The following is a 22,911-nucleotide window of genomic DNA, read 5'->3' on the forward strand; positions in this document are numbered from 1 at the left end:
GCTGGTGCATTTCGGTTAAATGACCCGCTCCCTCCCCCAGTGCCTCTTGCTTATAAATCACCCTTGACCGGAACGTAGCCATTTCTTGGCTCTTTAATCCATAAAACCTAAGCCCTGAAATCCCCTTGGGGAGTGGGGGAGGCTGTGGGCTGAACTCCCAGGACACTTTTGTGGGGGTAGAGGACAGAGCAGACAAGTCACATATGAGGTCAGCTTTCCACCTCGGTAGAAAGGCCTCCACCAGGGAGCCACTCAATACCATGCCTTCCCTTCCTCCCTCCCAGGCCCCAAGGTTTGCTCCAAAACACCTCTGGGTTTTCATCCCCACAGAGAAAGAGAAGAGACTCCCAAGTGGCACTTTTGCGACTTGTCCCTTTAAAAAAAAATGAATCTGAAACAGCAAAATAGACATCTCTCTTGTCCCCTGGCCTTGCAGTCTGGCCGCAGAACTCCATAGCAGTGCCAGCAAGAACACACTTAGCACCAGCAAAATCTAAGTGAAGGACCAGACACCAGATTGGTAGGGAAATAAATCCCATCTGTCTTGATGTGCTAGCGGGACAGGCTATCTACCTGGGTAGGTACAGAGAGGCGGGGACTTGTCAAGACTTACAAACGGAGGAATCCCAGACTGCCTCTAACAGAGCTGCCCCCGCCCCGCCCCCCCCCGCCCCCCCCCCCCCTCCTTACTTTCCTCATTTCTTTCTATTTTGCCTTTTGCAATTTCCCCCTCGCTCCGCCAGCATCCCTCCCCAGGTGGTTGGTCGACTCTGGGGCTGATTCCCACCAGTCTTTGCAGATTTTCCAGGTACACAGTACGCACCTCACTTCTGGTGCCCCAGACACGGAAGCATCAAAGTTCACACGGGAAGGTGCAGAAAAGGGAGGGGACCGTGTCCTCGACAAGACATGCACTGAGTAGTAATATTCATATTTTCTTTTTTTATATATAGAGCTGTATGTAAATAGCATTGGGGTGTCTGTTTCTGCAGCTGGATATGCAAAGGGCTTCCCCAGTCCCTTTCCGCCGTTGCTACTATGGCTCCAGACGCCTCTCCACTTCCTTCTCGAAGCGCCAACTGCGGCCTTTCAAGCTCTGGGCTCCCCCTCAGGAAAATGGGAACCAGCTTTCTCCAAGGACACAGGGTTTTCACCAACCTGCAGAAATAAAGATTTGTATTTCGGTCAGTAGGCACGTGCAGACAGCTGCTGGGGATGACGTCAGTGCCTTGGGCCTCTGCACAGCCAGCCCTGGATGTTGGAAGGTGGAGGGGGATGGGAGAGAGCTGCGAGAGACAGAGCTTTGATTTGGAGGAAAGGTTCCCCCAGAAGCTAGATTTAGTGGCCATCCCCGCCCCCACCCCAGCCAAAGCCCCATCCATCCAGCCGCATTCCCTAAACAAACATTTGAAAACACACACATACACACACACACACACACACACACACACACACACACACTTGTTTTCGGACATAAGCATCTTCTGTGATTAAAAAAGAGAATATAGGGGCTCCTGGGTGGCTCAGTCGGTTAAGCATCCGACTTCGGCTTAGGTCATGATCTCACGGTTCATGAGTTCGAGCCCCGTGTCAAGTTCTGTGCTGACAGCTCAGAGCCTGGAGCCTGCTTCTGATTCTGTGTCTCCCTCTCTCTCTCTGCCTCTTCCCCGCTCATGCTCCATCTCTCTCTCTCTGTCTCAAAAAAATAAATAAACGTTTAAAAAAGAGAGAGAATACAGAACCATGCTGCCTTTTTTCCTCCTTCATCTATTCATTTCATAGACTCATATTCAAGGCAGACTTGCAGGACAGTCTCTATTCTCATTGATTCCTTTGTTCATTGCCAAACATACCAAGAACTATGCTAGGTGTTATAAATCCAGCGACATAGTTCTTGCCCTTCAGGGGCCCTGAAGCCACCAGAAAGAGATGAGAAGAAATCGGTATCAATGGCAGTGTCGTGTGAAGCACAATCTGGATAGACACGAGCTAGGGGAGCCCAGAAGCGAAAGGGGGAGTCAGAGAGAGCTCTTGGGAGAAGGAGGCAGAGACCCTTACAGAGCACTGAAGGATGCTAGGGAATTAGCCAGGATGAGATGAGGCATTCCAGGAAGGGCCACCCAAATAGTACATACGCCAGAGAATCAAAAAACATTTTCATCCAAAAACTTGGGCATCAGTGTTCACCGCAGCATTATTCTTGATAGCCAAAAAGCGGAAACAACCCATGTGTCCATCAACCGATAAATACGGTGGGGTATTTCCACACAACAGAGTATTATTCAGCCATAAAAAGGACTTGCACGAGACCTGGATGAACCTTGAGGTCATTATGCTAAATGAAAGAAGCCGGGCACAAAAGATCACAGATTGTATGATGCCACGTATAGGACATGTCCACAAGGGACGAGTCTTTAGAGACAGAAGTAGATTAGTGGGTGTCCAGGGCTGTGAGGAGGAGGAGGGAATTAGGACATCACTACTAATGGGGACAGGGTTTGCGTTGGGGAAACAAAAACATTCTAAGATCGATGGTGGGATTGGTTGCACAACTCTGGAAGTATAAACTAAAATAAAACCCACTGAGTTGTGCACTTCAAAAGGATGGATTTTTCTGGCAGAAGAAGGAGGAAGAGGGAGCAGAGGAAGGGGACGGAGAGGTGGCCGGCAAGAAGGGAAGAAGCAGGACAAGGGAGAGAACACAGCAGCGAAATGCCCTGACGAGGTCAAGGCGCCTGATGAGGTGTCAGCACAGCCTGGGCCACGGGGCCGGGGAGGGGTGAGGCTGGAGAGTTAGCAGGGGCTGTAAGTTCACAGACGACAGCACCTCACTCAGTGCAAATCCAGCAGCGTAGGAGACAAGGTGGGAGAGAGACCACTTTCTACGTTGGCAAGAACCTGGCATATTGACCTGTACGAACTGCACCCATAGGTTTTCCCGCTGGGTCTACTCAACAGAAGGCCCTAATGGGGCCCAAGACCTGGGCATGTATTCCCCTGGCTCCCACCCTGTCGGGCCACAGCGCCCGCTGGGCTCGGCTCCCCGGCTGGACTCCAGGCCCTAGTGCCTCACCTCAGCCCTTCAGGCCGGGAAGGACGGCTCTCCTCTGTGGCCAGCCCTGTAGTACTGCGTTACTCCTCCTTAGTTTCCTAAACCCTGTCTACACTCTGTCACCGAACCTTCACTAACTTCTTCTCTGGTTACCAGCCTGGGGGTACTCTCTGCCTCTTACTTGGACCCTTACCCAATATATATGTCTGCACGAACGAAGGGAGTCCTAATCCCATGGACCCGACAGTCTACATTAGCGGACGGTCATCCAAATCAGTGACCTCGGTCCTTTTTGCCCCGACCTGCTCAGGTGGAGGCAGAGGACCCCTGTCACCACGAACGCCGTTTCCCCTTTCATCCCATGAGGGCAGAGCACAGCAGGACTTCTGTATTACCGTGTTGCCACCCTATGTGTTCAGGGGATGCCGAATCAATCAGTCGTCCACCAACTCAGTTGATAAACACGCTCAATTCACAAAAGCTCGCTTTGTTGGCTCCTACTCACACCGATCTTCAAAAAATCAGTGGAACCTTGCAGCATTAGCTTAAGAGGATGACGCTGCCTTCAGCACACACAAAAAGGAAGGACGGAGGGAGAGAGAGGAACCACATCTACGTGCTACTGAGCATGTTGACTTTCTGCTAAGCATCGTTCTGGGCACTGGATGAGGCCGGTACCTGTCCTCGATTTGCCTCCAGTCTTTTTCTGGGAGACAGGATATGTCAGAGGCCAGAACTGTGGAAGACCATTGTCTACCACTATCAGAAGTCAGGATGTGGCTGTGCTCACTGGGAAGGCTTCAGAGCGGAAGCAAGATTTGAACTGGACCTTTAAGATATGCATTCATATTTTCTCAATAATTGGAAGAAGGAGGGCGCCCGGGTGGCTCAGTCGGTTAAGCGTCTGACTCTTGATTTTGGCTCAGGTCATGATCTCACGGTCGTGAGATCAAGCCCCATGTTGGGCTCCGTGCTGGGCATGAAGCCTGCCTGAGATTCTCTCTCCCTCTTCCTCTGCCCCTCCTCTGCTCGAGCTCTCTCAAAAATAATACTAATTGGAAGAAGGAAGGATCATTTATGTGGGGAAAGGGCCAGAGCAGAGCACGAGGTCAAGACACATATGGCTCAATCCGGGGACCATGATGAGCAGGGACCTGCACCCCAAAGCTGTGCAGAGTGAGGCTGCATAGATATGTCCACTGAAAGCGACGAAGGGAAAATAACAATGGCATCAGGAGAGGTAAGGAACCTCTGTTTTTACAGCACTAATCTGCTCCATCCACAGAAGGAATGGCATCTTCTTGCAAGACTAGGTAGGCCCAGCAAAGGATTTTCGCTTTTCCTACCTGTAAATCATTAAGCCTATAACGTGTTTTCCTAAGGGCCTCCCAGCGCACTTAAATGGGCAAATTGCCACGCCTGTTTATGTCCTGGTTGCAGGTTGGTGTCGGTAGTGACAGATGGACATCAGGAGGACGCCTCTGTGTGGCCAGTGGTGCCGTGTAACCACGTCCTACACCCAGAGAGGGGGCCTGTGCCTACACTTCTGGAGATCTTAAAGGGAACACGGTAGCCTAGGGACCTAGCGCACAGAAGTAGTCACCTAAATATGGTCAAGGGTGTTCCCTCCAGCTTGTCGATAAGAGCAGCAGTTTGGAAACAACCCATATGTCCATCAGCAGGAGACTAGATGAATACATTAAGCTACATGCAAATGAGAAGGAGGTGGATCGATTCTTTTTTTTTTTTTTAATTTAAGTTTATTTTTGAGAGAGACAGAGACAGTATGAGCAGGGAAGGGCCAGAGACAGAGGGAGAGAGAGAGAGAGAGAATCCCAAGCACATGGGGCTCAAACTCACAAAACCGCGAGATCATGACCCAAGCCAAAACTTAGAGTCAGACATTTAACTGACTGAGCCACCCAGGGGCCCCAAAGTATATTATGATTCTTTTTTGTTTTTTGTTTTTTAAATTTACATCCAAGTTAGTTAGCATATAGTGCAACGATGGAGTAGATTCCTTAATCCCCCTTACCCATTAAGCCCATCCCCCCCACCACCAACACCCCTCCAGTAACCCTGTTTGTTCTCCATATTTAAGAGTCTCTTCTGTTTTGTCCCCCTCCCTGTTTTTGTGTTATTTTTGCTTCCCTTCCCTTGTGTTCATCTGTTCTGTCTTAAAGTCCTCCTCTGAGTGAAGTCATATGATATTTGTCTTTCTCTGACTAATTTCACTTAGCATAATACCCTCCAGTTCCATCCACGTAGTTGCAAATGGCAAGATTTCATTCTTTTTGATTGCTATATACTCCATTGTATATAGATACCACAAATTTTTTATCCATTCATCAATCAATGGACGTTTGGGCTCTTTCCATACTTTGGCTATTGTTGAAAGTGCTGCTCTAAACATGGGGGTGCATGTGTCCCTTCGAAACAGCACACCTGTATCCCTTGGATAGATACCTAGCAGCACAATTGCTCGGTCATAGAGCAGTTCTATTTTTAATTTTTTTTGAGGAACCTCCGTACTGTTTTCCAGAGCGGCTGCACCAGTTCGCATTCCCATGTTATGATTCTTAATTGAAAAGAGCAAATGGCCAAATAGTATGATCTCAGATCTTTTTCCCTTTAATGAATATGTACACGTGTATGTGTCTATACATATGTACAGATATCTATATATCTCTATATATCCATATAAAAAAAAGTGCACAGATATGCAAAATAGCATAATGGTTAAGAGCACAGACTCTGGAGCCCAACACCTGAGTGGGAATCCTGATTCAGACACTTAAAAGCTGTGTGACCTTGGGCCAGTTATTAACCTCTCTGGGCCCCGAGGTGCCCTATATGGAAGTAGGGGGAGGAACAGTGAATTTCACCGTGTCAATGTGAGGACTAAAAGTTATTAACATATGTGAGGCACTTAGAAGTTCAACACATAGTAAGGTCTGCTATTATGATTGTTGCGATATACTCCAGACTGAAAGTTACACAGGAGAGTGACTTTGGGGACAGAGTGAAACAGCACTTTATACACTTCTGTATCATGTTATTTTTCTTTCTTTCTTTTTTTGTTTCCTCTCAAGGAACAAGTAGTAATTATATAATTTAAAACTACAGGGGCGCTGGGTGGCTCAGTCGGTTGGGTGGCCGACTTTGGCTCAGGTCATGATCTCACCATCCATGAGTTCAAGTCTGTGCTGACAGCTCAGAGCCTGGAGCCTGCTTTGGATTCTGTGTCCCCCACCCCCCAACCCTCCCCCATTCGTGCTCTGTCTCACTCCGTCTCTCAAAAATAAATGTTCGAAAAAATTTAAAAAATAAAAAATGAAAATAAAATAAAACTACAGTTGACACTTGCACAATGCAGGGGTGAGGGGTGCTGACCCCACCCCCCCTCCGCCCCACGTAGTTGAAAATCCCCATATAACTTTTGACTCCCCTAAAACTTAACTACTCATATGTTGACTGGAAGCCTTGTTCATAACATAAACAGTTAATTAGCACCTATTTTGTGTGTTATATGTGTCATATTTGCCACATTCTTAGAATAAAGCAATCCAGAGGAAAGAAAATATATTAAGAACATCGTAAGGAAGAGAAAATACATTGACAGTACTAGACTGAATTTATCCCCAAAAATCTGCATATAACTGGGCCTGTGCAGTTCAAACCCATGTTATTCAAGAGTCAGCTGTATTTTTATTTTATTTTTTTAAACGTTTATTTATTTTGAGAGAGAGAGTGTGAGTGGGGGAGGGGCAGAGAGAGAGAGAATCCCAAGCAGGCTCCCTGCTGTCAGCGCAGAATCCGACCCAGGGCCCGATCTCACGACCGGTGAGATCACGACCTGAGCCAAAATGAAGAGTTGAACGCTCAACCAGCTGAGCCACCCAGGTGCCCCTCAGCTGTATTTGTAAAAAAACAAAGTCTGTCATCCCCTGCGACCCACTGTCCTACTCCCTGAGATGTTTTTCCTCAAACTTGGCTCATAAAACACCTTCTCAAATGCTGACTCACAACCAAAGCTCACAGCTGAAGAGATACATGAAACTTTGCCTTTAAAAAAATGTCCCTGTTTCCCCTTTGCACCCACCGAATGGAGGGGGCAGGCGGGGAGAGGGGAGAACATGGCCCCTCAGGGTCCTGCCTCCCTGGGCCATGGTCCTGTCACCCTGTTGTGGGCGTGAAGAGGGGAAGCGGTGAACGGCCAGCTCCACTGACGCAGGAGAGCAAGCGGGAGGCTCACCCCCTTCTTCCTATATCGGAGATGAAGACTCTTGGCTTCCCTCCTAGGAGGTCCCAATATTTCATTTTTAAAAACATCTTTTTTTTGCTCTTGCTGTTTGCACACACGTTAAGTTACAAATTCAAACCGCAGAGAAGGATGAAGAAATGAAAGGAAAGCCCCCTTCACTCCACGGCTACACCTCCCAGAATATTCTCTGTGCGTTAACAGACACCGTGTCTCTCCCCTTCGTCCTTGGATGCCCAGAGCCCAGCACGATGTCCTACACAGAATAGGGGCCCATTTCAACCTGCCGGGGGACCGTGGGTACGTGAACGAGGGAATAAGGGTGGCAACTTCCCCACTCTCCGCCTTTGGTTTCAGGGCGCTTATTTTGACCGCGGAGTTCCGATGGTCCCCGCGGTCAGTCCCAGCGCCTAAGAATCATGGGGACAAAGGTCTCCGTGCAGAATTCTCCTGGAGGGACGCCTGCTCTGGTCTGTGTCTTCACTTCAGCCTCCATCCCTGTAGTTCATGCTGCCCACTTAGGGCGGTGGGTGCCAAGGAGATGGGAGGGTGAAGGGATCAAAAAGGCAGGAGGCTGGCTCTGAGGCACGACGTGAGAGAGGAAGAGGCCACCCGGCAGCCTCTGGAAGCCGCTGGCACCCTGCTCTCAGGGACTAGTTATCAGGGCCACCAGTGAATACCACGGCTATCACCGGGCAGTTACCAGTGCTTCGGCGAGTCGTTATTGATTACGTAAAGCCTGTGAGGAGAGAGCAGAGAACTGGGAGCTTCTGTCCACTACGAGTGACGGCAGGTGGACTGTATGCACGCTAACCAGACATCCGGACGGGTGGCCCTGAGGGTGGGGAGGTAGCGACGCAGCAGAGAAATGACACCAAATGGGCAGACCCTCCTTAGAGTGTCTCCCCAGATGAGTCACCTGTTATAACACGCACATTCCTTGACCCAATAATTTCACCCCTAGGAACTACCCCCCCCTTTTTTTTTTTTTTTTTGCAAAATTGTCCAAACCAGAATATACCTTGTTCATGCTATCAGACAATGAGAAACGGCGTACATGTCCTGGGGGGCGGGGGGTGGGGGTTGACCGAGTAAGTGAATCATGGCTCATCCAACAATGGAGCATCATACAGCCATTCAAAAGGGTGATGGAACCTTTCTTTGTTGACACAGGAAGAGCTCGGCAGTCTATTTTTAGTGGGGGGAAAAAGCGGATTACAGAGCAACATGAACAGATGATCTCACTTATTTAAAATAGGGTATGTGGGTGGGTGGGTGTATGCATCCTGGGATGTCTGACAAGGTGGTCCCCTAAAGCAGGCCTTGCAAATTTAAATGCTTGCCTGGGACCGGCGAAGTGTGCCCGGGAGGGGTCGGGGTATCCCGAGAGTCTGTATCCCATCTAAAGGGGCTTCTGATATTCATCCAGGCTTTTGCTGCCACGTGGGAATACAGACTCAGTCTTGTCAGACCTTTCCATTTTTTTTTTTTTTTTCAAGAAAAACTGGAAGTACAGACTTCTGTAAGAAAGTGCCTGATTTTTCAGTGCTGGGGTGGGGGTGGGGGAAGACACGGTAGTCAAAAAAAAAAAAAAAAGAAAAGAAAGAAAGAAAAAGCAACTGCAGGTCAGATTCAGCTGGGAGACCACCAGGTGTGAAAACTTGTTCAAACTCTTAGAGTCAGCTGGCATTGAAGGCCACCTCATCTTAACCCTCAGCAGCCATCTTTGTGCCTCAGTGTCCCTGTCTGGAAAGTGAGGGAGTTGGGCCAGGTGGTCTCTAAAGTCCTGTCTAGCTCTGGCTATATTTCTAGAATGGTGACCTTTTATGGTCATAGATCTTAGGAGAATTGGATCAAAGCCTTGGTTTCCCTCTCAACTAGGGAGAAACAGAGGAGTATGAAGCCAGCCAATTCCATGTGGAATTTTGGAGGGTTCCCAAATTTCTTGAGGTGTCCCCCCAATTCATTCATTTATCCATCCACCCATCCATTCATCCATTTATCCATTCATTCATTCAGTAGTTACTGGATGCCTGCTCTGTGCTAGTCACCATGCTGGGGGCTGGGATACAATGGTGGGCAAAATAGACCTGATTGGTGCTCTCAGAAGACCTAGAAGCCAGCGTTGCCCAGGTTGGGAAGTCCTGTTCTGGAGGTTCTCCCAGCCCTGGCACAGCGGCTTAAGCAGGCTGCTGGTGAGCCACAGAGTGGGGGAGGCAAGACTGGCAATGGCTTTAAACAAAAGGCTTGCAAAAGTCCAGTATGAGTTCCCCACCATACTCTGAATACGGACCCAAGGACTGAATTTTATCCCAAATAAGAACGACACATATCCCGCACTACCGTTGACCATTCTCTACCATTTTCTCAACATAGTGACATGCCTCATACTGCTCAGAAGGTAAAGGGACGTTTGGTAAATGGCAGATTCGGACCTGATCCAAAAGTCAGCCTGACTCCAAAGTTCGTGTCACTTTCCACCAAGCTGTCCTGCCTCCGCATAAAATCTGGGTGAACAGGATGAACAGTTACCAGTGGTTAAAATTTCAGAATCAAGACTTGGAGCCCGTGGTGTGCCAACTAAAACATTTCAAATCTGGGCTGTCTTTGAAAGTGACCTCTTCTTAAATCCATCCCGTTGCCCCTGACACATTCCCACTCTCTGAAGACCTCCCCCTACCAAAAGCTAAGTTTCCCCATCATCAGTATATATTGGCATCCTTCAGTATTTATTAAGCACCATGTGCTAGATCCAAGAATATCAGATGTACATGGTACATGGCTGTACCATGGTGATAGGTAGAGCCAGGCAGGCAGGGAAGCTCTCCAAACCCTTAGGAACATTGCTCAGACTTGGAGCTCTTTCCCAACGTTGGGATGGACACGTAAGGAGTCATCCCTACTCTTGGGCACTCCAACAATAGCTAGAGGTGTGGTCCACGAAGAACATTCCACAAAAAAACAACATAGATTTAGCTGAGGATGGAAACAGCCAACTCAAGAGCCAAGCTTAAACCCATCTTGTATATAGAAGCCAGTGACATGAATGACATATGGGAACAAATGGCAGTGTTTGTCTAGAAAACCCTCTGGACCTTAACCACAAGATTTTATCCCCCCAGGGCACCTGTGTGGCTCTCAGCTTAGGTCTTGATCTCAGGGTTGTGAGTTCAAGCCCCGAATTGGGCTCTATACTGAGCATGAAGCCTATTTTAAAAAAAAAGGGGGCGCCTGGGTGGCTCAGTTGGTTAAGCGTCCGACTTCGGCTCAGGTCATGATCTCGCAGTTCATGGGTTCGAGCCCTGTGTCTGGCTCTGTGCTGACAGCTTGGAGCCTGGAGCCTGCTTCAGATTCTGCTTCTCCCCCCCTCTCTCTCTCTCTACCCCTCCCCACTCGCACTCTCTATCTCTCTCAAAACTAAACATTAAAGGAAAAAAAAAGGTTTTATACCCTTTAGACAACTGTTGTAATGAATGTTTACATATGCTTTGATATCAAAGTTCCACTTGTAGGCATTTTTAAGAAAATCATCTGTGATGTGCCCTAAGAGTAATATACAAGGATGCTTCATCATCATGTTGGAAACAACCTAAATGCCCAACAATAGTGGATTGGGAACATAAATGGCAGGACAGCAGAATGATGAAACAGTAAGTGACCTCTAAGTGTGTCGTAGAAAATATTTCAAGGCATGGAGACGTGTCTGTGCTATGATGGAAAAGTCAGATTACAGAGAATATATTTAGAGCGAGTGATTCCCTTTGTGAAAGTACCCATCAATGTCCTTTTGAAAATGGAAAGAAGTCTATTGAAAATATTAACAGTGGGGAGTGCCTGGGGGGGCTCAGTGGGTTAAGCGTCTGACTTCAGCTCAGGTCATGATCTTGCAGTTCATGTGTTAGAGCCCTGCGTGGGGCTCTGTGCTGAGAGCTCAGAGCCTGGAGCCTGCTTTGGATTCTGTGTCTGTCTGTCTCTCTCTGCCCCTCCCACACGTGTGCTCTGTCTCTGTCTCTCAGAAATGAATAAACATTAAAAAAAATTTTTTTAAATAAAGAAAGAAGAAAATATGAACAGTGGGTAGTGAGATGGAAATAATCAACAAAAACTGTCTTTTATTCAGCGTTTTCCAAATATTTGTTAATGAATTTGTAATATTTTTTGTAATCAAGAAAAAGCTATTTTTACGACTTTTTAAAAGTTTATTCATTTTGAGAGAGAGAGAGAATGCGGGGGAGGGGCAGAGAGAGAGGCAGGGACAGAGAGAGAGAATCCCAAGAAGGCTCCACAATGTTGGTGGTCGGTGAGGAGCCAGACACGGGGCTTGAACTCACAGACTGGGAGATCACGACCTGAGCCAAAATCAAGAGCGAGACGCTTAACCGATTGAGCCACCCAGGCACCCCAAGATATTTTTTAATGGGGATATTACATAAAGTTTCCCAAAGTAACTTCATTTCATGTTCCCCCACCCAATAGCAGGGACATCATTGTAGGGCAGGAAGGAGGCAGGGAGATGATCCTGAGTTGATTGGTGGCATTTCTTACGTAATGGAAATCCAGCCAGGAACCACAGCGTTCTGAGGGCACCAAAGGTTGGGCATCAGTGAGCTGGTAGAGGAATCAGGACCTCTCAGACCCTGGCAGAAGGTGAACGAGCTCATTTCCACCGAGAGGCTGCTGCGGTGAGAGAGCCAGGATCTCCAGCCCCTGAAGTCTAGGAGCATCTGAGGCCAGGAGCTGGGACTCGTTCCTCCCTGCATCCCAGTGTGCATGTTGTAGCTGGTGATGGAATGTTGCCCTCTTTCCTGAGTCACGTCTAATCCCCACCTTACGACGCACCTGCCCGTGCGCCATTACCGATAAAAGAGTCTCCGAGCTTGATTTTCTCACCCCCTTCTCCCTATTGACCTTAGAACCAAACTTGGCCGTCCCACCATGGCCTGATTATTAGCCAGCCCTTCCTTCCCCAAGTTCATATGGCATTAGCCACACTACTCAGGTTTTGTTTCTTCCTCAAACACACCGTGCAAAGTCTCCCTTGCCGGGCCACTGAACTTGCTGTTCTCTCCCCGGAACAGCTTTCTTGCAGGCCTTCACATGGCTGGCTCCTTCTTGTCATTCCAGTCACCGGTCCCCTGGCTCCTTTTGAAAGTGGCCATCCCTAATCACGGCAGGTAAGGAGTCCCCTGGGCTCTCTATTACATGACCTTCCTGTAACACCATCAGAGTCCTTGGCACTTTCTGAAATTATCTGTGTGAGATTGCATAATCCAAAAATGGCCACATTATCTCCAGTCCCACATGCTATTCTAGAACCTTGCCACTCCCCCGTGGGGTGGTGTCTAATTCCACTCCCCTTGAATATGGGCTGGCTTGTGACTTACTTCTAACTTAAGTGACTTCTGAAGTTGGGTCAGAAAAAGGCAAAGCAGCTTCTCCTGGGTCCCCTGGAAACTCGCTCTTGGAGCTCTGAGTCACCACGTCAGAATCCAACCACCGTGAGGCTGCCAGGCTCTGGAAAAGCCCAGGCCACAAAGGAGACGCAGCGAAGATCCCCACTACCTCCTCCCCATGCCCACCGTGATTCCAGCCCCCAACCAGCCTGGAGCTGGTCGCCCCTGCTATGCCTATGCCGTATCCGAATCCCTAACCCACAGGATGTATAAGCATAGTCAGACAATTGTTTTAAGCCACTGAGCTTTGGAGTAATTAGTTACACAGCAATAATAACCACAACAATCTTTCTGTCATCTAACTTATCATCTGTCTCTTGCCCCTAAAGGGCCGGGACTTCTTTGTCCGTGTCCTCCCTGTGTCCACCACGCCCTTCAGACAGTAGGTACATAGTAACAAATTGTTGAGTAAGTGAAAGCAGCTGAATTGGGGAATACCTACCTTGAATAGCTTCGGGTTGATTCATTTACTCATCACACAGCTATCGTATGCCTACTATGTGACAAGCAAGTCATGGCCTATGGGGCATCCCATTGTTCCCATGAAATCCTATCACACGTCACACTGGGGATGACCAGAGGGGAAAGAGAAGCCCCCGCTTTGCTCCCTCCCTACCCCCAGTGTAGGTCTGAAAAGCCGACTGTCAAAAGCCAGAAACTGCCATATCCACCCTGCCCACCTCTGGGGGTGTATTTAATTATCCCGGGGTACGGCTGTTTTTACACGACAGCTCAGCCACTCGTGCCCTGGCCCGTCCCTAGGCAAGCGGGTGACTCCAGACAGGGACCATGTGGTGGGAAGGCTGCCAAGGTCCTGCACATCTGGCCCCTTCCCGGGGGGTACCTCCCCAACAGCTGTCTCCTTCCCTATGGGTTGCTCCCTCCCCTGGCCTAGGCTTTCAGGCTCTAGAAGTAATCCTGGCAGGGGTGCAGCGGCTGGGCGGGAGGCTGCAGGGAGGCGCCTCCAGGTTTAACCACTTAGTCCCCAAAGTACCTGCCGAGAACCAGTGAGCACGTCCCGTCTGGCAGGCCAGGCTTTAATTCATTAAAGCAGGCTGCTGCTGGCCCATTATCTTCCTTGTCCCCAACCGTGTTGCCTCTTGGGCCTGCGGAGTCCTCTTTCTCCCCTTCTTCTTCATCCCAAGGCAAGGGGCTGCCCACCTTTGGCCCCTTCTCCCAGCCAGGCTCCCCAGCTGCTTTCTCTCTCCCTCCCTGCCCCCTCCCAGGGCACAGTTCTGCCTCCCTCCCCTCCTCCACCAGCCAGTGCTCACCAGAAAGCATCTTTTGTTCTCTCTGGAACCTTTTGCAGTGACTGCTTCAATCACACCCATCTCCCCTTGGCCTCCTCAGCCTCCAAGGAGACTCCCCTGAGGCTCTCAGAGAAAGGGAATCTGGCTAGCGCAGGAATTCACGACTCTTCACCCCCCTGTGCTTTCTGCCAGTGTCTTCTCCCCTGCACCCCCAAGTCATCTGGGCCGGGCGGGGTTGAGGCCGGGGCACTGTGTGCTCAGAGACAGAAACTCCCAATTCCATTTCTGATGTTGCCACCAACCCTTTGGGACTCAGTGAACCTCTCTGCCTCAGTTTCCCCTTTGAAATCATCAGAATGGCATGACCCGTTTCATAACGGCCTCTGATGAGTGAACTAAGTGCCAGGCGCTGCCTCGGGTACTTTAAATGGATGCTCCCCCCATCAGCCTCCTCAACAACTCTAGAAGAGCCACAGCTCCGGTTTACAGATAAAGGCTCAGAAAGGTTATGATTCTTGCCCAAGGTCACAGTGCCGGCAAGTTCCTGGGCCGCAAGTTCCTGGGCCGGGACTTCAGTCCAGTCCCATCCGGTCCCTAAACCCATGCTCTTTACCGTTGTACTATCATGGCCTATCTGGCTCTGAGTCCCCAAGAGGGCATGTAGGGATGGTGGGGAATTGCCAGCAATTGCCAACAATAGAAAGTGGTCTCTTTGGGGAAAGAAAGGTATTAAATGCACAATCATAAGCATGACAGCTTACCTTTATATCTACTTCTCATGCCTCTGGCACTGTTCTAGAACCCTCTGTAGGTGAATTCATTTTACCCTCTTGACAACACCTTTGCCACCAAGGACTATCATGGTCCCCATTTTACATATGGGGAAAACTGAGTCTGGGGTGTTTGTTTGTTTGTTTAATGATGGCGTCTGAGAAAAGTACCGCCCGCTCACAGCAGCAGCTCAAAATAAGCTTGTTGAAATCGTTGCCAAGGTCACCCTTAACGCCTAAAAGAAGGGCCTGCCCCACAGGGCTGACTCAGGCCTCCCTGAAATTCCTAAGCCATCCCGTGAGCATTCCCACTTTCCCTCTCGGGTAGGAAGAGCGGAGAGGACCACAGACAGAACTCAACAAATTGTCTTTTTCCAATGGATCGTCTTTCACTTCTTCCCAACTTGCCGGAGAGGCCTGGAAAAGACGGGTGTCCCCCCAGGTAAGCCAAACGCGCACGAAAGGCCCGAGCGAGCTGCAGGCTGGTAGGCGGCGGGGCCGGGAACGCGAGTTCCTCGGACAGGGGGACGGAGGCCGGGAGCCCACGCCTGGCGAACCCCAGGACACGAGCGCTGGTGTCCCGACGGAGGGAGGCGCGGCGCCGCGGGGAAGCCCACGGCATTCTGGGGTCAGGGCGGGCGAGGAGGGAGAACTCGGGAGGGTGTGGCTGCCGGGGAGGCCGGGCGGGACTCAGGAGGGGAAAGAAGAACCCAGGGATGATCTGGAGTCGAGAAGCGGCCCGGAACTCTGGGGCAGAAGCGAAGGGAGGAGGGGGCAATACATCCTACACCGGCAATTATCTATCTGCCGCCGCCGCGAAGCTCCCGTCGGGCCCCCTCCCCCGCTGCGTGGACCCGGGTCTCCCAGCTCCAACCCCCGCCCCCTGTTCCCGGCCTGGGCGCACAGGGGCGCACTCCGTCCTCACCGCGCGCCCTCTCGGAGGTCTCCCGCCACCTCCCGGGGCCGCCTCCACCGCGGGCCCCGGGAGCACCCCCAGCCCCGACGCGCGCACGGCCCGTTCTCCGCCCCCCACCCCGGGGTGGGCGCTCAGCAGCCCGCACCGCCCCGTCCTGGGAAGGGAGCGCTCTCCCAGCCCCGCCTGGACCCCAAGACCGTGGGAAGCCGCGTCCCAGTCCTCTGACTGGGTTCCTCTTGCTCGCACCTTGCTTCTAATTCACATCCCCACTATCTTGCAATTTGTTTTCCAAGCCGTTTCTCTTTTTCTCCGGCTCCCTCATCTTTCTATCCTGGTCTCGCCGCCCGCTTTTTATTTCCCTCTCCTTCCGCTTTCTGTCTGCCCTTGCGTAAATTCCACGCTTTGGGCTTCGCGCCTCTCGCTCGACTCCCTTTTTCTGCCCCACCCCCATCCCACGCGCCCCGTCCAGAAGGTGGCTCCTGCCCCTGGGATTCGACCTGCCCCGGATGGGACCTCCAGGGGCCGGGCAGAGAGCGTCCCGAAGCACGCACCTCTCTTCGCCAGCGCCAGGGCTGCGCCGGCCCACGCGACATCTGTCGCCCGCGCTCCCGGCTCACACCCTGCGCACCCCCGCAGCTCCCCTGGCGCTGTCACCCCCCACGCTCCGGCTGCCGCCTCTCTCCGCGGGCGCCGCGCCAGCTTCCCAGGGTGTCGGCGCACGGCGGGGCTCGGCCAGGACTCGGCCAGGGCCGAGCGCTCGGCATCTGTGGGGTCGTGGCACCCGGGGCAGCTGGCTTTCTCAGCTTCGACCTTCACCTTCCAGCCCTAGACCCACCTATGGTGGGCTCGGGCTGATTTTCTCTCCTTCCCCATTCTCTGCAGTTCTGCTCTGTTCCAGAATCTGAGAAGACAGTCCCTTACACGGCTGCTCCCCTAGGCGCACAGCTGGTGCTCAGTAAGTCCCCAACCCCAAGGGCCTAGGGCACAGAAGATGCTCAGTGCCTTTCTCCCACTGGTAGCGAACACACTGGGCGTTCGATACTCCCCACGCCCACCAGCACGCAGTGCCTAGCATACCGCAAGCTTTCAAACATTCCCCCCCTAAACATTTTAGGGCCTAGCACCCAGAAGGAGCTCAATAAATGCTCTTCTAGTAAGGTTTCCCCTTGGAGTTTCCCTAACAGCCTCAGATCCCAGCCCACTTTGGGGGCACCTCCTGCTTCGTCTCAGCTCCAACGTTCTGGTGAAGCGGAGGCCCAGTTCCTTCAACGGGACACCTCGCTGCAGAAGGAGTGAAAAAGTTGGCAAAGCAGAGGAAAACTGCAAAGTGCGCGGGCCGCAGGGGAAAGACAGCTCCAGCGGAAACCTGGAGGGGGAGGCAGTCCAGAGAGGCGCTCCCGGCGCCAGAGAACGAGGAACAGAAACGAGGGAAGTGCCACTTAAGAGGGTTTGGAGACAGTGGCGACTTAGGAGCAGCAGACGGCTTGGAAGAGGACGGGAGACCTGCCCTGAACCCGCGATAGGTTAGAATTCTTTGGCGTAGCTTGCAACTACGCACTCCTAGCAAGCACGCTTTTTACTTGCATTGTGTGTTTACTTGCGGCGCCGGTGGGCATTACGGGGCGGGGGGGGGGGGGGGGGGGGGGAAAGTCCTCCCAAAGCCATCCCACTGGAGAGAGTGGCAAGATGCGCTTAAGGAGTCGAGAGAGGAGGACGGGAATAGCTGAGCTGACACTTGGAAGGAGAGATGGGAGCTGGAGGCGAGGGGGGCGGCGATCCTGGCGCGAGAAGGGAGCAGAGGAAGAAAGGGATGGGAAGAGAAGAAAGCAAACTTGTCGCTCTCCCGCTCCCGGCCTGCCCTGCGTGACCAGTCTCCAGCCACCGCGCCCTGGCGCTCGCTCGCGTACCTGTTGCTCTCTCCGGCTGGGTCTCGGCTCCGGCCCCACCAAGAAGCCCCGCGTTCCTACAAGTTCCGCCTGCCGAGCAGCCAGGCCGCCAGCGCCGCCACCTGCGCGGCCGCGCACAGCCAGGGCCAGTAGGTGGGGAGCGCGCCGGGCGCCGGCGCCCTCCGGCTCCGCGCGCGGCGCCGCCACATGGTGCGCTGGTGCAGCTCGTCGCCGAGCGCCTTGAGCCGAGCGGCCGTGAGCTGCGCGGCGGACGAGCGCAGACCCAGGCGGCCCGCGCTGCAGGCGCACACGGCCGGGGGGCCGCGGCCGCGGTGCAGGGGGCACGGGCACATGACCGCTCGCCTCTCTCCCTCCCCGCGCTCGGGCCGCCCCTCGCCTCCGCTCCCTCCGGCCTCTGCGCCTGCCTCCGCCGCGCTGCAGCCGCCGGGGGCCTCCCCTGGACACCAAGTTTCTCCTTGTGTTGTGCGTTTGTTGTGCTGACGGCGCTATTATTAATTAAAGTGTCACATGGTGGAGGGGGGGCGGGGAGGGCGCGGGGAGGGGGGGTTACATCATCCGGCCCCCGGGGGGGGGGGGGGGCTGCAGGCAGAAGAAACCGAGAGGTAACTTTTAACCCTAGCGGCGCCGGCAGCGAGAGGGCGCGCGTTTGGGAGAGGAGGAGCGCGGCGCGCGGGGACGCGGCGAGGCCCCCGCCGGGGAGGTCTCGGGCTTGGGGGGTCGCGTGGGGCCCCGCGGAGGCGGAGAGCGCGCGGGAAGGCCTTCTCCTTCCCTTTCTCCTGAATAAAGCTCCGGTTCCGATTTGGCGAGGGAAGCAGGCTGGTTTGCCGTTTTGGATGGAGCTGGTGTCGAATTCGGCTGCATTATTCAAAAATATTCCGAGGCTATTGTTTTGTTTTGGGGAGGTGGGTTGATTCAAAATCTCCCGAGAGAGCCAGATGCGACCCAACTTGCCCACTTTCAGGTCTGACTCGGCACCTATAGGCTTCGGATTTGAATACACCCAACACACGCCCCCACCCCGCTCTGAGCTTCCCGGCCAGACCCTTAAGCGCCCCCACCGCCTCTAGAGCGCTTGATGGAGGTGGAGGGGGGGGGGGGGTGGGGTGAGAGGGGTCGATCCTTAGCCCGGGAGGGGCGCAGAGGCGCGCATTCGCGACGCACCGCACCCGGAAAGACCCTCGCAAAGGGCTTTCTAGAAGGTAACTTATTTTTGTCTGCTTCCTTGTGAATATTGTTTTCCTGCCGGGGCTCCAGTTTCTAGCGGCGATCCCGATTTAATGGGCAGTGGAGACACAGACCCTCTGGGGCCGACGAGGGGGAGGGGCTCAGGAGCCTTTAGACTGGAGAGGCTGGAGTTGTCCCTGCTACTGAAGATACAGATGGGCGAGGGACACTCAGGATTTTGGGGGGAGATAATGAGTCCTTCTTAAATTTAATGGGATTCGGATAACTTTGGGATTCAGAAAACTGGAGGCGCCAGAGGCGTCTCCAAGCCGGCTCTCTGGAACCTGATGAAAAAACTTTGAGTCTCTCCTTCCCTCGGGCAGAGTGTCGCCCAGGCCCAAGTCCTTGGGTCTTTTGGAAAAGAGTCTCAAGACCATGAACACGTTTGGGTCTGCATTTATCACGAGGAGAGATTTCCCCTTGGCCTCCAGCGTGGTCGGGGCTCAGATCCCAGCTCCGCGGTGTGATCTTGGCGGGCGCTGCCCTCGCCCAGTGCGTTTTGCTACACTTAGTAAGGGCCGAAATTTACCTTCTGAGCGCCTTCTGTGCAGGTTACTGGGGTAAGGTCCCTGCCTGGCTGCCTAAAGTAAATCCTCTAACACTTCTGGGGTCGGAGGGGTGCTCTTACTGGCCTACTTTGCAGATGGAGAAACTGAGGCACGGGGAGTCAAGGCCTCTTGCCCAAGTTCACAGAGTTGGTGAAGAGTGAACCCGGATCTAAATTAGGCCGGCATGCTGCAGGCTCTAAGCGCTCAACCATGGTTTTATACTGCCCCCTGTAATCTGGGAATAATAATACCTCCCTCCCAGGACTGGGGCAGAGATTAAATGAGAGAAATGTATGCCAAGCACCTGGCATGCAGTGGGCCCTGGATAAACCTTGGTTCCCTTTGCTCCTGGCCAGAACCACTTTCTCATTCTCTGGGGACTCACCTCCTTAATCCCCCCTAGTCTGTGCAGAGGGGACCTGATCCATCGCCCGGTGTAGCATTCCAAGAATGAAGATACAGTGTCTATTTGAAAAGCCCTTTGGATTTAAACTGAACAATTCCCTCCCCCCCTTTGTAATCTGCACGCTTTTAACGGCTCACTTCATGGACATTAATTTTAATGGGACGATTATTACCCTGTTTGGAAGCCTGCCCCTCGAAATGCTAGGCTCGCGAGGTGGCGCTGGGTTGGGTCCCAGCCGCTTGGATGTTTTCTGTAGCGAATGAGGGCAGCCTTGGCCGTGGGGATGTGTCACTCAACAGAGGGAAAAGAGAAGGCTGATGGAGAGTGGGAGAAAAGAGAAGTCACACACACCCGCGCACTCCGCATCTGACAGCCCCTGATTTGTTCATGCTGGAGTTGTTTGGCCCCACCCCACCATTCGCCAACTGGAGATCTTAGCCTTGAGATAAGGCTTTTCGGAGCCTCCGTTTTCCCCATCTGTAAAGTGGCAACAGTAATAGTACCTACCTTATAGAATTAAATAAGACCGTACTGTAATGCCCTGAGCACAGTGTCTGGCATATTGTTCGCATCTAATAAATACAGGCTACTGGGGGTGCCTGGGCGGTTCAGTTGCTTGAGCTCAGCTCAGCAAGGTCTTGACCTTGCTCAAGACCTTGACCTGCTCAGCTCAGGTCTTGACCTCCAGGTCATGAGTTCAAGCCCCACGTCGGACTCCACGCTGGGCATGAAGCCTACTTAAGAAAAAATGTTGACTACTAATATTCTAAAGTAGATCTTGTAAGCTAAACAGTGTGCTTTGAAGAATGTTGGAGGGCCCACACCCTCAATGATACATGATTCCCCTATTGTGAGTTGGCTGTTCCATCGCTGATGTTAAGTGTTGTCCAGAAAAAGCAAAGCCTTGGGGAGAGTAAATAACACCCTCTTCACAGTTCAGTAAAAATGAGTTTTTAATTTTAATGTTTACTAAACACTTATATAGTGCTTCCTTTGTACGAGGCGCTGTTCTAAGTCCTTAGACCTGTTGACTCATTGAACCCTTCTAACAACCGTATGTCATAGGACGGGTCCTGTATTTTGGATGAACAAATGGAGGCGGGGTATTTAAAGAGCTTCTCCAAGGTCACATAGCTGTCTGTGCTCATTAGCATTATGTCACTACTGGGCACTTGGGATGAAAGAGAGAGAGAGAGAGAGAGAGAGAGAGAGAGAGAGAGAGGCTATTATGGGCTGAACTGTGTCTCCCCAAAATTCCTGTGTGAAAGCCCTAATCCTCAAGACCTCAGAATGATTCTATTAGGTGACAAGGTCTTTAAAGAGGTAATTAAGGTTAAATTAGGTCATAAGGATGGGGCCCTAATCCAATATGACTAGTGTCCTTATAAAAAGAGGGAGAGGGGCACCTGGGTGGCTCTGTTGGTTAAGCATCCAGCTCTTGATTTCAGCTCAGGTCGTGATCCCACGGTTCGTGAGATCGAGCCCTGGTCCATTTCCATAATAACAGCACCGAGGCAGCTTGGGATTCTCTCTTTTCCTCTGTCTCTCTCTCTCTCTCTGCCCCTCCCCTGCTTGTGCTCTCTCTCTCTCAAAATAAATAAATAAACTTAAAAAAGATGGGGAGATACCAGGGGTGCAAAGGGGTGGCCATCTGCAAGCCAAGGAGAGAGGCTTCAAGAGAAATCACCCCTTCCAGCCCCTCGAGAGATTTATTATTATCTGAGAAAATAAATGTCTGTGGTTTAAGCTACCCAGTGTGTAGCACTTTGTTGTGGCGGCCCTAGCAAATGAAGACAGAGACCACGAGAGGGAAAGAATGTCCCAAAAGGGAAGGTGGAAGCAGGTACTTACCAGACCGTGGCCGCACATGTTCCCGGGTTCTTGCAAAGGACTGAGTTCTAGGACTGCGTACACGCTCCCTTCTTCCTCTTCCTGTTGGAGACGTTTAAGGGAGGAGAGGTTTTAGGGATGATTTGAGAAATGCTTCGTGAAATCCAGTTGGCCCCTTTAATCCGAGGAACCTTTCCCCGTCAGTTGCAAGGATGTGCCAGCTATCTCTCCTAAAGAAATAGGACAGATTTTTCTTATCCATGAAGGTTTCCTACGGTGTCCCAGTGCTGAGAGCTGGGCTTAGCACACAATAGGTATTCAGTAAACATTCGCTGAAAGAGAGATTCAATGGATGAATGAATGATAAGCATCCTGATTTGTCTCTCTCTCAAACGTACACGATATAGAATTATCATCGATAACATACGAAAATGTCCTGCTCCACATCATTCCCTCACCTCCTACAGAAATCAATACTCAAGTGTTTTGAGCAGGAAGGGGAAGGGTATATATATTTTTTTAATGAAAGCAATAATTACCTATCCTGGTGTTTGAGACTGAGTGAGCCTTACCTTATGGTGTTTTAATTCGTGTGGCTTGGTGAAGTGGTAAATGAATGAACAGCTGTTGCCTCCTCCAAACAGCTGTGTTTCCTGAAGCCATGTATTAATGCCAGGGCCAGATTCGATGCCAGGAGTCGGCTTGGTGAACAACGGAGTTCTTGAATCAAAGTCAGAGTTACAGCAGAGTGGCTTGACGCTCTGAGCCAGAGAGATCCGAGTTTGAACCCTAGCCTCACCATCCCATAGCTAGCTACCTTGGGCATATTGTTCACCTCTTTGAGCCTCCACTTTCCCATCTGTAAAATAGGAATAAGCATAGTGTCTGCCTCATTGGGTTGCTGCGAGGATTGAAAGAGAGAATTAGTGAGTGGTTAGCAAAGTGTTTGGCACTCAATAAGTATTAGTGATGGTCCTTGTTATTCTATCGGGAATATTAAGCATCCATTTAAGAAAAAGAACTGGGACCCTGACCCAAACCCATTGGGAAAACAAGAGGATTCCGATTTCAGTGAGTCCAATATTCAATTACATTACAGTTATTCCCAGGAAAGTTCCCTCCACTTAATAGACCCAGAGCAGGACAGCTATCATCTCTCAAATTTATACTATTTCGCCCTCTGATACCTGAAAAGACGGGGTAACGCCTTCTCCAGGGATCTCCTAATGATTCATTTGCTACCTCTCCCTTAAGGATCTTTTTGTTGTAAGTAAAGAGGGGAACAGCGACGGAT

General features: G+C 51.5%; 2 protein-coding genes across 2 annotated transcripts in view; one reads left to right on the forward strand and one right to left on the reverse strand.

Moving 5' to 3' along the window:
- Positions 1 to 678: 678 nt before the first annotated feature.
- Positions 679 to 18,080, reverse strand: HRK (harakiri, BCL2 interacting protein). Its single transcript, XM_019467344.2, has 2 exons — positions 17,610 to 18,080; positions 679 to 1,158 (listed from the first exon to the last, which is right to left on the reverse strand). Exon 1 carries the CDS (start codon positions 17,939 to 17,941, stop codon positions 17,666 to 17,668), a length of 276 nt encoding a protein of 91 aa, XP_019322889.1. The 5' UTR covers positions 17,942 to 18,080; the 3' UTR covers positions 679 to 1,158; positions 17,610 to 17,665.
- Positions 17,205 to 22,911, forward strand: part of FBXW8 (F-box and WD repeat domain containing 8) — a 142,106-nt gene continuing 136,399 nt past the window's right edge. The window contains exon 1 of the mRNA XM_019467338.2: positions 17,205 to 17,225. The gene's annotated coding sequence lies outside the window, so the exon portion shown is untranslated. The remainder of the gene's footprint in view (positions 17,226 to 22,911) is intronic.

This window comes from Panthera pardus, unplaced genomic scaffold (genome assembly GCF_024362965.1).
Source record: "Panthera pardus isolate Hobbes unplaced genomic scaffold, ASM2436296v1 HiC_scaffold_15, whole genome shotgun sequence".
Classification (NCBI taxonomy): Eukaryota; Metazoa; Chordata; class Mammalia; order Carnivora; family Felidae; genus Panthera; species Panthera pardus.

What these genes read in the sequence shown, in the direction of transcription:
- HRK (XM_019467344.2), bottom strand. Translation starts at nt 17,941, where the DNA reads ATGTGCCCGTGCCCCCTGCACCGCGGCCGCGGCCCCCCGGCCGTGTGC.